The 14,374-nt window shown below is 51.8% G+C and overlaps 1 protein-coding gene across 1 annotated transcript in view; it reads left to right on the top strand.

Annotated features, from left to right (window-relative positions):
- Window positions 1-13,842, top strand: part of LOC129326438 (protein sel-1 homolog 3-like) — a 17,865-nt gene extending 4,023 nt beyond the window's left edge. Inside the window, exons 4-15 of the mRNA XM_054974597.1 lie at window positions 2,396-2,515; window positions 2,618-2,758; window positions 3,365-3,427; window positions 4,329-4,502; window positions 4,884-5,011; window positions 5,344-5,427; window positions 5,789-5,879; window positions 7,439-7,526; window positions 8,232-8,344; window positions 8,821-8,948; window positions 12,185-12,287; window positions 12,731-13,842. Of these exons, the coding sequence (XP_054830572.1) occupies window positions 2,396-2,515; window positions 2,618-2,758; window positions 3,365-3,427; window positions 4,329-4,502; window positions 4,884-5,011; window positions 5,344-5,427; window positions 5,789-5,879; window positions 7,439-7,526; window positions 8,232-8,344; window positions 8,821-8,948; window positions 12,185-12,287; window positions 12,731-12,832 (1,335 nt within the window). The 3' untranslated portion in view covers window positions 12,833-13,842. The remainder of the gene's footprint in view (window positions 1-2,395; window positions 2,516-2,617; window positions 2,759-3,364; window positions 3,428-4,328; window positions 4,503-4,883; window positions 5,012-5,343; window positions 5,428-5,788; window positions 5,880-7,438; window positions 7,527-8,231; window positions 8,345-8,820; window positions 8,949-12,184; window positions 12,288-12,730) is intronic.
- The last annotated feature ends 532 nt before the right edge of the window (window positions 13,843-14,374 follow it).

Genomic DNA, 14,374 nt, shown 5'->3' with positions numbered 1-14,374 from the left:
CTTGCCAAGAAAACCCCAGCAGGGGTCACCACTAGTTGTCTTTGACTTGACGGTGCTCTCCACCACTACCAGAGAAGGTATGAGCCCCTTTCCTGGTCTGCGGACAGCAGGCAGAAAGGTAGTTCATACACAGAGCCGTCCACAAACATCCCACACCAGTTAGAACTGACAAGATCCAGGAAGGCTTAGCTGAACCAGGCAACTGCTAAACAGGTAAAACTGTTCTACGGTCTAGTTTATGCTTTATTGATCAACCCTGAGATGTCCAGATTACCTTGGTCTACTCATATGAACTGTGTAATGTGGAGAAAATGTACTTGTGGAAGATGCAGCCCAAGCCTTCGTGAGCAGAGCGCTCCCTTCCCAAGCGTGCCATGCTCAGAGAGGTTCCTCCTCTCCCGTGTTCGCTCTTCTCTCTCTGCTGTGGCTCTTGCAAGCTGGCCTCAGCCCAAGGCAAGGCCTAGAAGAAGGCTGGGGATGACCCAAAGCACTGCCAGCCTTCCCAGAGCACAGCCTGGCGTGCCACCAGTGAATCCAAGAGGTAAAGCCATTCTGATTGGATTCTGTGGCTCAGCGGTAGAGCATCTGCTTGGCATGCGGGAGGACTGAGGTTCAAACCCCAGCAGCTCCAGTTAAAAGGACCAGGCAGTAGAGGATGGGGAAGACCTCAGCCTGGGACCCTGGAGAGCCACTGCCAGTCAGAATAAGCAATACGGACCATGATGGATGAAAGTAGCTGGAAAGAAAAGAGACAGAAGCAGAATAGAAACGAAACTAGAGGGGAACCTGAGGGTCATCTAGTCAACCCCCTGCACAATGCAGGAAATTCACAGCTAATTCCCCCTGAATAGACAGGAAGGATACAGAAGAATCTGGCCTGCCCCCTTACCAGCTCTGCTAGTCTCTCTGGAATACTAGTGTGTTTTGTGCAACCCGGCATCACACAGTCCTCCATTTCCAGCCCCTCAAACTCTCCCCCCAAGTATCATGCAGTGGAGGAGGAGGTGGAGAGGGAGCCACAGAAGGAGGAGTTCTGCCCATCTCGTGGTCCTGCCACTTCCTGATTTTTCTCCAGGGTGGGTGGAGAAGGGAGGAAGGCAGGTTTACATGCAGGAGGCAGTGAGTAGGGAATGGCACGCCATCTCTACATTCTTCTCCACATGGGAGACAAGTGTAAGAAACACTGAGGCTGGGATATGAGTAGGCAGGCTGTGCTCACACACATTGTGGGTGCCACGTGATGGTAGCCAGCGAACCACCACTGTGAGCAGGTTCAATACAGGCAGCTTTGTGCAATCTGAACAGCTAGATAGCTCACTTGGAAGACCTTGCAAAGAAACATCTAAGCATCATTGAAACGGAACATTAGAAATGTTTTTGATGGTTGTTGTGGGTTTTCCGGGCTGTATTGCCGTGGTCTTGGCATTGTAGTTCCTGACGTTCCTACAATGCCAAGACCCCGGCAATACAGCCCGGAAAACCCACAACAACCATCGTTCTCCGGCCGTGAAAGCCTTCGACAATATATAGAAATGTTTTTGCTTTGAGCTTGCGCTTAGGAGCATGAGCTAAATGTACAGAGATGTCTCTCCTCCACCCTTAGTTTCTTTACTTATATTATTTATAGTCTGTCTTTCCCACTGGACTCAAGGCGGATTACTCAGAAGAAGTTGATACAATCATCCAGATGGAACATCCAATAGAAAATGCAATAGGGTTTGACTTGTAGAAACCTGGAATCAACCAGAGATCAGAAACAGTAGTGAAGCAAAGCATAAGTATTAAGATGACACATTAAGACACATTAAATGATGCAAAAAAATACATACTAGGAACTTGCTTACAGTACAAGATAGTACGAAGCGTATACAGTGGTATAGTCTACAGTTCCTAACCCTTTACCCCAAGCTTCTTTCTGAATCATGTTATTACAGTATAGCCCTGTGCAAAAAGCCCTCTGGAATAATTCAGTTTTGCATAGATTATGGAAAGCCAGGAGGGTGGAATCCTTCTTGATCTCAACAAACAAGCTGTTCCATAGGGTGGGGGCCACAACAGAGAAAGCGTGCGTACAGGCACTTGCTGATTTTGTCCGTTCATGTTATGAGATCACCAGGAAGAAGAGCATCCTTCTCCCGCTTTGAGGCTTTGCTCCTGTAAAGCTTCCTTGCCGTTGCTCCATCTGGTGTAGTGAGGTCTTCTGTGCCTGGCAGGGGCACTGCAGGTCTGAGATGGAGAAGTGATTGCGCAAACTCTGCTACCAGAAAGCGCTTTAGTGGAGAAGCTGAGAATTGCTCTTCAGCTCTTGCACTTGCCCACCCTGTGTTCAAATCCTGAGCCTCGAGTTCTGCTCAGTTCTGGGCCCGTTGTTGCTATCTTGCCATCCCCCACACAGGCCTTTGTGGAGCACATCCGGCTGATTGACGAGGATGCCCTCAAGCTGCAGACCAAAGAGAACGATGACCTCTTTGTGTGGCTGAGGTTCCAGGCTCGGAGAGGCATGGCCGAGGCTCAGGTAGGCTCAAGTCTCCCCAAAGCGTCTGTGTTCCTCCATCGCCACGATGGTGGTCCGGAGAGGTTGTGCTGACTGTGCCCACGTGCCCCCCCTCTCTTCCAGCAAGCGGTGAGCAGGATGTTGTTCTGGGGGCAGCAAGGAATCTCCAGCAACCTGAAGGAAGCGGTGAAGTTCTACGAGAAAGGAGCCGCTCGGCTCAAAGACCCCACCCTGATGTACGACTATGGAGTGGTGCTTCTGAAAGTGAGCAATGGCACCCGTCTCTTTTTGCCCCATGGCCGTGGGCTGCCAGGGTCAGCGTGCTGTGGGCTTGGCATCACAGGGTTGGATCAGAAGGGGGAGTCTAAAGGCCATCTAGTCCATCCTCAAGCCCCCAATTAGCTCCACAATGGGCCAACCTGCATAATTCATGCCGCAGAGTGTGCCACGGCAAATTGCAATTTCCTCTGGGTCATGCCATCGTTGATGACTTGTGGAAACGAGCCAAGCCCTGATCCATGTATTCCTTTGCGACGCCCCTTCCCTTAGGCCCAAAGATCACAGGGGCAAGATGACTTCTCTGACCTGCCCTTCTCCTGCAACCACTTAATTCCTTTATGCGTGTCCGCTTTCAGTCCCTCATTCATTTACTCCCCTTGAGTGATCTGTTTGTAGCGATCACCTGCTGATGCAATGCACGTGCCAGGTGTGAACTGAATCCACCTGCAGTGATCGCAGGGGACTGTGCCCGTGCCTGTAGTGCCACGGACAGGAGGCTGTTCCAGAAAGCAGAGCCTTATTTCCACTGCAAGCCGCAATGGGAAGTGAGTCACCCCTTGACCTGTTGACCACGCAAGCTTTTGTCTCCAGGGCCAAGGAGTGAAGCAGGATATCCCCAAAGCTCTGGACTTGCTCAATCAGGCGGCGGCGCAGGTAAGTGTGGCAGGTGGTCCAGTTACTGTGGGCTACATCCCAGCGCATGGCAGAGCACACGCCCGTGAGAGACCCCTGGGCAACCTCCGCCCTCGAGAGCAACCTCATCCCCCCTAATCTCAGCTCTCTCCGGTTAGAAGTGAGGCTCGGGACTGCAAGTGGCCCAGCCCCCTAAGCTAGGAGCCAGAGAGTCCCACAGGACAGAGCCCGGTGTTTGGACTGACATGGTAAAACTTTTCAGGGGAAATCTGTTGGCAACTTCTTTGGCAAACCGACCATTCCAACACACAGTTTCCGAGCTCCAAAGCTGCAGGGCTTCCCGAGCCAGCCATAACAGGGCAACCTCAATGGAGGGCCTACCTCCGGACACAGAAGGTTCATTCAGCTGTCATGGCTTATTAGCAATTTCTTATTACTTTTGGTATCCGAAGAAGGGAGCTCTGACTCGCTAAAACTCACACCCTGAAAATTTTGTTGGCCTCTGAGGTTCAACTGGCTCAAACCCTACCATTCTACCCCAGACCAACCCAGCTACCTACCTGAAACTACCACTTTCTCAGGAGGCTTTTCAGAACTGGTTGGCTAAGCCTCTGGTGGATAATATTGGGGTGGGATCTGGCTTCAATCCCAGAGGCAGGATGGACTTTCCAGCCATAAATCCATAGGTGTCCATCAGCAGAGAGTTTCTGACAGTGTAGGGGGTGGGTTTGAAGACCCACTGAGGGTCCCTTCCCATTCCATGGAAGAATGACAATAATAGCCAGTAGAACAGTTGAAAAGGCAGACAGCAAGGTTTGGGTTCCACCGGCAAGGAAGATCTCCATCTGGGGGAGCCTGCATTCGACATAAGGTGGATGTTTAAAAAATTCTCTGCTTCCACTATCTCCCCCCAACCCTGCAGGGTTTCCTCCCAGCTCTCACAGCCTTGGGATGGTATTATCAGGTCTTTGAGAATGACTACAGGAGGGCCGTGGAGTTCTGGGAGAAGGCCGACGAGATGGGGGACCCCGTGGCCCCCTCCAACCTCGGGGCCTTCTATGCCTACGGCCAGTACCCGGGGAAAGACAGAGATGAGGTGAGTTTCCCAGGAATGGGGGGTGGGCGTGATGGGCTGTCCCTGTCCCCTGCAAGAAGGTCCAAGCGTCCCCACCGGGGATCAGTGGCAGCTCCGAGCTTGGGTGGAGGCGGTGGGCATTTCTCCATACTGTTCAGAGGACCCCTCCTGGAAAGGGACCTGGGATGGTGGGAAGTATGCACTTATCTGTGGTGTCATAAAACTGTGCAGCCAGGACAGAACTCGGCACAACGAGACTGCACCTTGCCCGTTTTCTAGCCCTCGTGGTGTGTAAACGTACCTGCTGTTTCTGGGCAGAAGTCCAGAGCGGGAGGGAATGCCCCACGGGACTGCTGCTAGCCGTCAGCCTGCTTACACCCCCATCTCTCTCTTGCCTGCCAGGTAGCAGCCTACCACTATTTTCTGAAGTCAGCCAGCCGCGGTCACACAGACGGGGCTGTGCAGCTTGCCGCCTACTTCAGCCGTGGCATCCCGGGAGCCGTTTCCAGGGTGCCCCTCAATGCTGTCTTGTAAGCATCGCTAGCGGTCAAGGGAGAGAACCAGGTGAAACGGGCAGCTTTGGAGGGTGGACTCTGGCATCCCCTCCCCGCGGAGGTCTCTCCCCTCTCCAAATACTGCCTTCCCTAGGCTCTACCCCAAATCTCCAGGAATTCCCCAACCCAGAGCTGGCAACCCTACATAGAAAGAAGCCAGCTGGGAAACAACAGAGCTCCCTAACACGGTGATCTTAATAAACTCCTAACACTTTTTCAATAGCTGACCCCCTTCAGATCAATCTTGAGATTTGTTGTAAGAACCCCCCCCGCCCCCGCCCCCGCTTCCATTTCTCTTCTTTCCCCAGGTGGACCAAGTGGGTGTCAGAACAGAACGGCTTCCTGGGCTCTGTGCTCCGCAAGTCCCTGGATGCTTATCTACAGAAGTCGTGGTGAGTGTTCCTCTCTTTCTGCATCTGGCTAGGTGATTGTGAGTGTGTGTGAGTGTGAGTGTGTGAGTGTGAGTGTGAGAGATCCTTGCTGGGGCTGGGAGCTTCAGAGGTGCTGGAGCCACCAAAGTGATGGAGGGGAGCTGCGGTCAGAAGAATCTGGACTCAAATCTTGATTTTCTCCAGGGGAACTGATCTCGCTTGTAATTAGGGGAGAAATTCATATTAAGCCTTGCCCCGTGAGCCCCCACCTTTCTTCTGTTTTCCCTCCGGTCTTGAAGGAAGCAACAGGCGGGAGTGCTGGCCTCTTTGCCATGTCCAACTGGGGGTGCTAATCCTAAGCCACCTCTTGTCCCTCCCCCAGGCCGGCGTCCCTCCTCTATTACCTTCTGGCTGCTGAAGCAGGCTTTGAAGTAGCCCAGTTCAACCTGGGATTTCTCTGCGATCAAGATCCTGTGAGTGAACAAGTCACCTTGGGGGGGGGGGGCGGGCTGGAGCCAGGTGGAGGAAGTGGGGGTTCTAATAAGTGGGGATATTAATAAGTGAGGGTTCTAATAAATAAGATCATTATCAGCTCTTTAATAGAGGGAAAGTCCTGAAGACTTCTGAAAGAAGCAGTGATTTGTTCAATAATTAATTTTAGGTAGGTAGCCGTGTTGGTCCACACAGTAGAACAGCAGGATGTGAGTCCAGTGGCATCTTAGAGACCAACAAGGTTTTCTGGGTGTATGCTTGGAGATTCAGACAGGTATCTGATGAAGGGAGCTCTGACTGTCGGAAGCTTGCACTCTGAAAATCTTGTTGGTCTCTAAGGTGCCACTGGATTCAAATCCAGCGATTCCATAATTAAGAAACCTTTGTTGGCTGAAGGAGTTCTAGCCAATTACAGACCAGTTTCTAATCTGCCCTCTGGAGGCACAGCAGCTCCAGAGTCTTCTGGACAGATGACTCATCTGCCCTTGGCACTTTTCAGATTGGCTTCAGGTGGGCTATGGCAGAGACTGCTTTGGTTGCTCTGGTGGACAATCTCTGTAGACGAGGCCACGTTTCTTTGTTAGACCTGTTGGATTTATCAGCCACTTTTGATAGTGGAGGTCATGCCATTCTTCGGAGACTCCTGGAATATGTCACTGGTATTAGAAGATGTGGCATTAAAATAACTTCAGTCTTTTTATCGGCCCTGTGCAAAAACTGGTTGTTGAGGCTGCAGCTTCTGCAGCATGGAGTTCTCGTGTGCAGTTCCACAGAGCTCAATATTGCAGCCAGTTGTTTCAGGCAGCTCTGTTCAGGCCTGATTTCAAGGTACAAGGATGCTTCTAAGGAGCCTCTGGCATCTACTGGTCTATCCTGTATCAGATCATTAGTCTTCTAGCAAGAAACACACTCTTACAACAAAATCATCCAAAGCGTTGGCGTGGCTTGTCGTCACCTTGAATAAGCCTCCAGAAGCAGCCATCTCTGGGCGAGGACAGTGTCTGGAAGCTGCGTGTGGTTGAATGGCTGAGGAGGAAAATGGTGAGACTTAATCCTGGTGCAGGCTGGGATAGTTGAGATTCTGGTGGGACTTGCGCTAGCCAGTTTGAATGGTGCAGCTTTATCACTAACAGATGCTGTTAAGAGCTTAGGAGCTTTCTGGAGCCCGCCCTTCTGCTGGAAAAGCAGGTAAACTGGCTGGCAAAAATGGAAATTGTCTCCCTTTTTAGACTCCACTGACCCAGCCACACTACACCATGCGCGTCACCCTCAACTTCTGCGAGGGATGCATGGATGCTCTGGCTGTGACCTGAGTCATGGTTGTTTCACATGTGTGCTAAGTTGGGGTGCGTACTGACCAGCACCAGCTAGTATTTAAGCTCTGGGCAGTCCTGCTTCTACTACCTCCCTCTTTAGACCCACTAGGCTGCCTGTTACTTTGCACATCTGTTTCCCCTGCCCCTCCCCAGTTCTTTGGCAGAGAGCTGCCAAGGATCTTTACCCGGGAAGTTTTCACCTATGAAGACTTGTGCTTTGGCAGGACGGCTTGGTCAGCCGCTACATGCAAGTCAGCTGCCCCTGGAGATACTACAACCTCTCCACCTTCAGCGAGCAGCCAGCTGCCTATGGTAAGAAGTGAGAAGTGGGGGGGGGGGGTGGTATGTTGTCCAGTGGGTCTGTTGCATTTATATGACGATTGACCTGGAAGTTTTGAGCTGTACAAAGGGGGGGAAAGGGAAGGGACATGCAAGGAGTAGAAACCACATCACCTCATCAATGAGCCAACTCTCTGAGCCACAGCTGTGACACTGTCAGCATCCATGGGCCAGGTTTGGGGGGACAGCAGCGTCGATAGGAAGGAAAGGTTAGCCTGGCAGTGGCAGAGCTCAAGGGAACCGTCCGCTTCCAGGCTGAGCAGTGAGGGTTTGCTAGCTGTCCATTGGGGAGATAAAGCAGGGCGAGCGGGAGGGATGTGGAAGACATATTCCTCCGCAAAAGAGTGCAGCCCCCTGTGTTACTGCATGAGCATCAGAAACCCCAGTGGCTCGTGCAGAGTGCCGACTGGCACCCTCCTCTGCAGGTGGTTGGTCCTGCTGCTCTACTGCACAGAGAGTGGAAGAATGGCCTAGATGCAACTGGTGTAGAGAGACAGTTGTTACTCACCCCTAAAGAAGCAGGGAAGGATGGACTAACTTATGCAGTGAGGAAGGGCTGGATTCCACAGATCTCTTCTGCTAGCGGAAGAGTGTTGTTTTCAGATTGCTCCTGATCTGATTCAGTGTGCATACATCCTAATTTCCTTCATGTAGTCCCTTCTCCCCCTGACTTCCCAGCTCTGCTGCGCATGGGAGACTTGTTCTACGGCAGGCACCCCAGAAAGGAAAGACGGGACGTGCAGGCAGCTGTCCAGATGTACACAGCTGCTGCTTTGCAACAGGAGCCACAGGTAACGGGTCAGAGGTGTTGGGACTTGGGGGAGAGAGCTGCTGTGACATCTCTTGATACGCGGCAACCTTCGGACAGGAGCTATATTGCTAATTTTTTATGGATTTGGGTCTTTGCGTGCCCTCATAGGCCACAGCGAGACAGCTGGCGGGGATTTTTGTCATGAATAACACTGAAGAGAAAAAAGACATTACACTTACTGATAGGGTTGCCAGCTCCAAGTTGGGAAATTCCTGGAGATCTGGGGAGTGAAACCTGGAGAAACCTGGAGAAAGTGGGGTTTGGAGAGGGAAAGGACCTCGGCATGGCATAATTCCATAGAGTCCACCCTCCAAAGTAGCCATTTTCTCCAGGTGAACTGATCTCTGTGGCCTGGAGACCAGTTGTAATCCCGGGAGATCTCCAGCCACTACCTGGAGGCTGGCAACCCTGTTTACGGATCAGGACCTCTCTTGCTCCCTCCTTTCTCCCTCGCAGGGTCTTTACAACCTGGGCTTACTCGTCGAAGAAGGGGTTTCCATCCCCAAGGCAGCCCTTCAGAAGCTGGGACTGAGCAGTTCTGCACCCGCGGATCCCTACACCCTCCTTGTAGAGCTGTACGGAAGGTAAGGGCAGGCAGGGGCAGGTTGCCCACGGTGGGCTCACTACGCAAGGGAAAGGCAAAAAAGCCTGCCAAAGGGGTATGACAAAGTAACTATTTATAAATGTATATTTTGTTTATTTTATAAAGTGGAATGTGCCAAAAGTGCTCGGTGAATACAATAAATAAATATTATAAGTACAATAAGTATCAAAAATCTAATAAATAGCACTTATAACTCATACTATCCAGTGGTGTATATAAGGTTTACATTGTACATGGTTGCAATTGATATGTTTACCCTTTCCTAGGATTTCATAGTGTGAATTATAAGTGCTATTTATAAGATTGTTGATATTTGCCTGCTTTGAAGCCTAGTGAGGCCTAGTGGCTCTGGGGAAGCCTGCACTAAAGTGACGGTTGTGCCTACATTTCCCAGGTTCCCTTTGGGCCCTATGATTGGGTCAGAGGGGATTCTGATGGAAAAATTGCACCAATAGGAAAGTAGGGGGATGGTGCCTGAGAGAAGGGGTAAAAGGCCTCGCCCACAGAGGGAGGGGCTTCACTCCCAGGAAGCCGAGCTGAGGAGAGGCTGCTGTGGATGGAGGGACCAGAAGGGGCGAGGCAGTTGGAAGCCAGTTGCCAGGAGACCGTTACGAACCGTCTAGTTTAGGCTTGCCAGGTCCCCCTGTCCTCCCAGTGGGAGGTGGGGGCTAGGCTTGCCATTCCCCCGCCAGGGGTGGAGGATCACCTGCTCCCGCCACCTCCCCCCTGACCCCCCTTACCTGGCCAGTGGGGGGGGGGCGCCCAAGGGCACCCCCGGCGGCAAGGGTGCACCCTCGGGCAGCACGGCAGTGCTCATGCTCTGCCAGGCCCCCTCGATCTCTGCTGCTGCAAGCGTGATGACGTCACTTCTGGGAGTGATGTCATCACGCAGCCCCCGTTTGGGTGCTGATTGGGCCCGTTGTGGGCCCGTGCGGAGCGCAGGGACGCTCCCATGCCCCACAGGGGCCCACAATGGGCCCAATCTGTGCCAAAACAGGCCCAATCCGCGCCCGTTTTGGCATGGATCAGGTCTGTTTTGATGCGGATTGGGCCCATTTTGGACCCCTGTGGAGCGTGGGAGCGTTCCTGCGCTCTGCAGGGGCCCACAACGGGCCCAATCAGTGCCAAAACAGACCCGATCCGTGCCAAAACGGGTGTCGATTGGGCCCGTTTTGGGGCGGATTGGGCCCGTTGTGGGTCCCTGCAGAGCGCAGGAACGCTCCTGCGCTCTACAGGGGCCCCTATCCAGGCCAAAACAGGCCTGATCCTGAGGCTGCTGTGCGTGGGGGCGTGCAGCACCGCAGGGGGGCGCGCATGGAAGGTGTGTGCCCCCCCGCTGGCCAGGTAAGTGGGGGCGGGGGATCCCCCACCCCCATCGGGGGTCTGGCAGCCCTAGCTCTGCAGCATCCAGATTCGGGCCCAGATTGGCCCGGAACAGGCCTCTGTGGGGTGTGGGAGTGCTCCTGCGCTCTGCAGTGGCCCGATTCAGACCTAGATTGGGCCCATGGGAGTACCGCGACCACCCCCAGGAGCACGCTCTGGGAGACCTGTGTCTCCCTCACCGGCCAGATAAGCGGGAGATCCTCTGCTGTCATGTACGCCTGCATTCATGCCATAATTGTAAAAGGCACATTCCCTGTTTGGTTTGGTTTGCTCCGTTACTTGCTCTGATGTGTTATATTGTACCTGTACTCAGATGCTATTGTACTCTCAGACAACCACTCATACCTGCTATTTCAACTGTTAACTACTTAAGCCCGTAGAGAGGCCTCTTCTGTGATCTCAGAGCCATGACCTTGATGTGTCTAATGGCCAGCTTCTACTGTTCTCCCCAGATGCTGGGAAACTGTGATGTGTACCTAATGTGTAGTCTAAACTAGCTTGGTTCTCACAGAACTCTTGTAGACTTTTGCACTCAGTTCCTGACATTTAGAGGGCGGGAAACTTGACTATAATTGGGAATGCTTGATTCCCAATTGTTACTTCTGCCAATCTCTGTCATGGAGTACAGACCTGAACTGAATGGATTCTAATAAAGTTACTTCCGCTGGAACACCCGTGTGTTAAGTGTGGAGGGGCTTGAGGGATCCACCTGCCAAGTTGCCAGTCCCGCCCTCAGTGGGGGACTGTCAACCCTAGTCTAGTTAGATGCCTTAGGATGTGTTAGTTTGTTGATTCACCAACCTTTACTATTCTCTTTATTTTACAAAGTTTTGAACACCAGTTATTAATTAAACTTAAATAAAGTTCTTTATTATTCTGCCTCAACGCCTCATTCGGTCACATCATAAATCAAGCCTATTGAGAACGAATAGACAGAAGGGGTCGGTTGGGTGCTCTGGGCACTTCCGAAGAAACCTGTCCCAGAGTGGTGGCAGCCTACAGAGAGCTTCTCTGGGCCTCCACCAGCAGCTGTGACATAGGGCAGCCGGGGAGATCCACTGCGGATCCCAAATATTTTGACAGCTTTTTTCTTCACAGCTCTCGCAGAAGTTGTGCCATGGGTCAGTTAGTGTCGAGGGGGAAGACAGAGTGGATGTTGCCAGCAGGGAAGGGGGAGGCCTGTCTGCTCTAGAGTTGATCCCAGCCAAGCCCCAGCGTACATTGGAAGCTGCCTGGGCCTGGGCCACCGTTGCCTGCTTTGAAGGCCACACTAAATGGTGACGTGTGAAAGGGTCACTGGGGGACTTCGTAAGGGTCAACAGCAGCCCAGGTGGTGGAACGTTTGCATCAGAGAAGAGATTACCAGTTTCCAAACCTACGTTTTCACAGCCAGAACTGCTGTTTGGGCGGTGGGGGAATGCGGGCAGCTGCAGTGCATGGAAATGAGAGCCTGCAAGCCTTTCATCTCCCAGCCTGACATCGAGGTTGTCTGAAGTTCTCCAGAATTTCAGGTCAAAGTCTTTCCCATTTTGGGGACTGAACCTGGGACTGACTGCATGCAAAACTCCTGTTCTGCAGCCTCTCCACCTGCATTTTCTGCCTGTTGGGAGTGGTGCCATCTCTGCATCCTCCTATGCCACACACCCGCTGCCAATCTCACGGGCACAAAAGGATCAGAGCCGGCAGAGGTGGCATAAGGCAGATCTCACCACACTCCTGGCTCTGGTTCTTTGCTCTTCCTTGCTACTGGGAAGAGGCGTCCCTGCAAAAAACCCGCCACCTTCCTCTGGGCAAAACCCGAGACTGGTTCTGACCCCAGCTCTTTCTCAACAGATGCAGAGACCACCAAGAAGAGCATTCCTTTGTCCCCTGCAGCCTGGCCCTCTTCAGCGTCCACCTCAAATACATCTGGATGTTCCATGGATCCATTGTGAAGGTATGGGAGGGGGGGGTCCTTTTTTCTATGCAAACGTCTGGCCTCCTTGCAGTGTTTTTCCGGACTTTTGAGGCGAGATTTGATCTGGGGACCTTCAGGTCAGCTGAATGCCGTCTTGTCTGGTATCCGGATCATTTTGCTGCCAACCCCCTGCAACCCAGTGTTTCCAAGTGTCCTTTTATCTTTCTTCAGAGTTGGTTGGTGGTAATCTTTTTGGTTTTGATCAGAATTGCAGAGTCAGCCAGTGTGGGCCAGCAAAGCACCCCTGATGCGCCTGGGCTGGGTTGATGTTGTGGTTAATAATTTACTTGCCATTTGAAAATCCTGACCCTGCCTATTGCATCTCTCTCCAAGGGATCTGAACCCAGGTCCTGGGCCCCTGCCTTCCCACCAGCCTCCCCTCCCAGTGGCTGCCGTTTCATCCTGTTCCTTTCCCCTTCCAGTTCTCAGGGGTGGCCGTTGTGGCTGTCATGACTGGCCTCGGCCTGCTTACGGTGTTGCGTCGCCTGCAGAGCAGAAACCCAGTCCTGCCAGACTCTGTGTGACTCCAGCCCAGAAGCTGCCCCCGATGGATGGCCATCCCTGGTTTTTGCAGGATGTAGGCAACTCTGCTGGAGGGCTCTGGTTCCCCTCCAAGGAGCATCATGCATTCCCCTGTGTCCGTCTGTGCTGCGTTGAGCTGAGCTGAGGAAGACCAGCTCTAGAGGATCTGTTTTCCTGCCTCCTTTCTGAGGACACACAACTATGGTGGGGCTGTTGCGTTTTGAAAAGATGTACTCCACAACATTTTGATCTTTGGGAAGTCGCAAGAGGTGGCTTTGGCTTATGGCTGACCCAATGGCCACACTTGGGCCTGGCTTTTTCTTTCTGTCTGAAAAGCGGCACCTGGGCAGTGATTCTGAACAGAGCGGCTGCATCTGGGACGAGAGGGCCCAGTGCCCCACAGGTGTCAAATGGATTTTCTGGGGATTCAGTGGAAAGACTTCCAGGTGGGGTGGAAGGGAGGGGGCTGCGTTTTAGAAAGACTGCTTGGGCAGAACCAGGCTTTGGGCTAATTCCGAGATCCTCAGAACAGTATTTTCTGTCTTTCAGCTTTCTTCTTCTCAAAGAGCGCGTTCCTAGCTCTGATGGCTCTTCACTACTCAGCAAGATTAAAAAACACACAGAGAGAAAAAGAGTGAATACTCTTTATTATAACCAACCAGTGAGGTTTTGGCTACACAGGTCTGTTCCTTCTACTGAGTGGCTTTTTAATCAAAAGGCAGGAAATGACTGCTTCCGGTCAACAGTGGTGGATCTCAGGTTCTGAATGAAGACAGTGACTAATTTCTCTTGCTGCAAGAAGTAATTGCTTATCTTTCTATATAAAAGGCAAACCGTGTTTGAGACGACTCACCTCTTATCCTGGTGGGCCTCCAGAGGGAGCTGCTGCGGCAGGAAGTCCAGGCCGGGATCAGGAGCGGAGCAGGAGGCAATGCCCACCCATGCCCCCCTGCTTTCTCCCAGCCGGGATCAGGAGCACCAACAAGAGCAGGGAAACCCCGGGTAGTCAGAAACTGGAAAAGGAATGCCGGGAATATACAATCAACAAGGTCTTCAAAATTTATAACCAAATTTTTAGTGCAAAGCGTGCAAAAGTGCAGTGTGCCAATCAAATAAATATAATTTATACATACAAGTAATAAATATGAACATTCATTAGTCTGTATTATTCATAAGCGAGCAAATAGATGGGAGCTGCAATAATGTATGTCCATGATAAAGGGTAATTTATGCCAGCAATGTGAATACTTTATGGTGAGCTATGTAAGCTGGAGACTATCAGGACAGTGATCTTCCAATAATTGTGCCCAGGAGGAAGTTGTTGATACGAAACGGGAATGGTATAATATGCAAGCATAATCCCGTCGGCACGTCAATTTTTCATCTTGACTTGGACTGTGATCACTTTTCCCTCTCTTTGAAGACTCTCCGCTTATTTCCAGCAGGAGCATTATTGCAGCTCCCATCTATTTGCTCGCTTATGAATAATACGGACTAATGAATGTTCATATTTATTACTTGTATGTATAAATTATATTTATTTG

Source organism: Eublepharis macularius, chromosome 3 (genome assembly GCF_028583425.1).
Source record: "Eublepharis macularius isolate TG4126 chromosome 3, MPM_Emac_v1.0, whole genome shotgun sequence".
In the NCBI taxonomy this organism is placed as follows: Eukaryota; Metazoa; Chordata; class Lepidosauria; order Squamata; family Eublepharidae; genus Eublepharis; species Eublepharis macularius.
The sequence above is the reverse complement of the archived record's forward strand: the minus strand, read 5'-3'. Positions and strand labels throughout refer to the sequence as shown.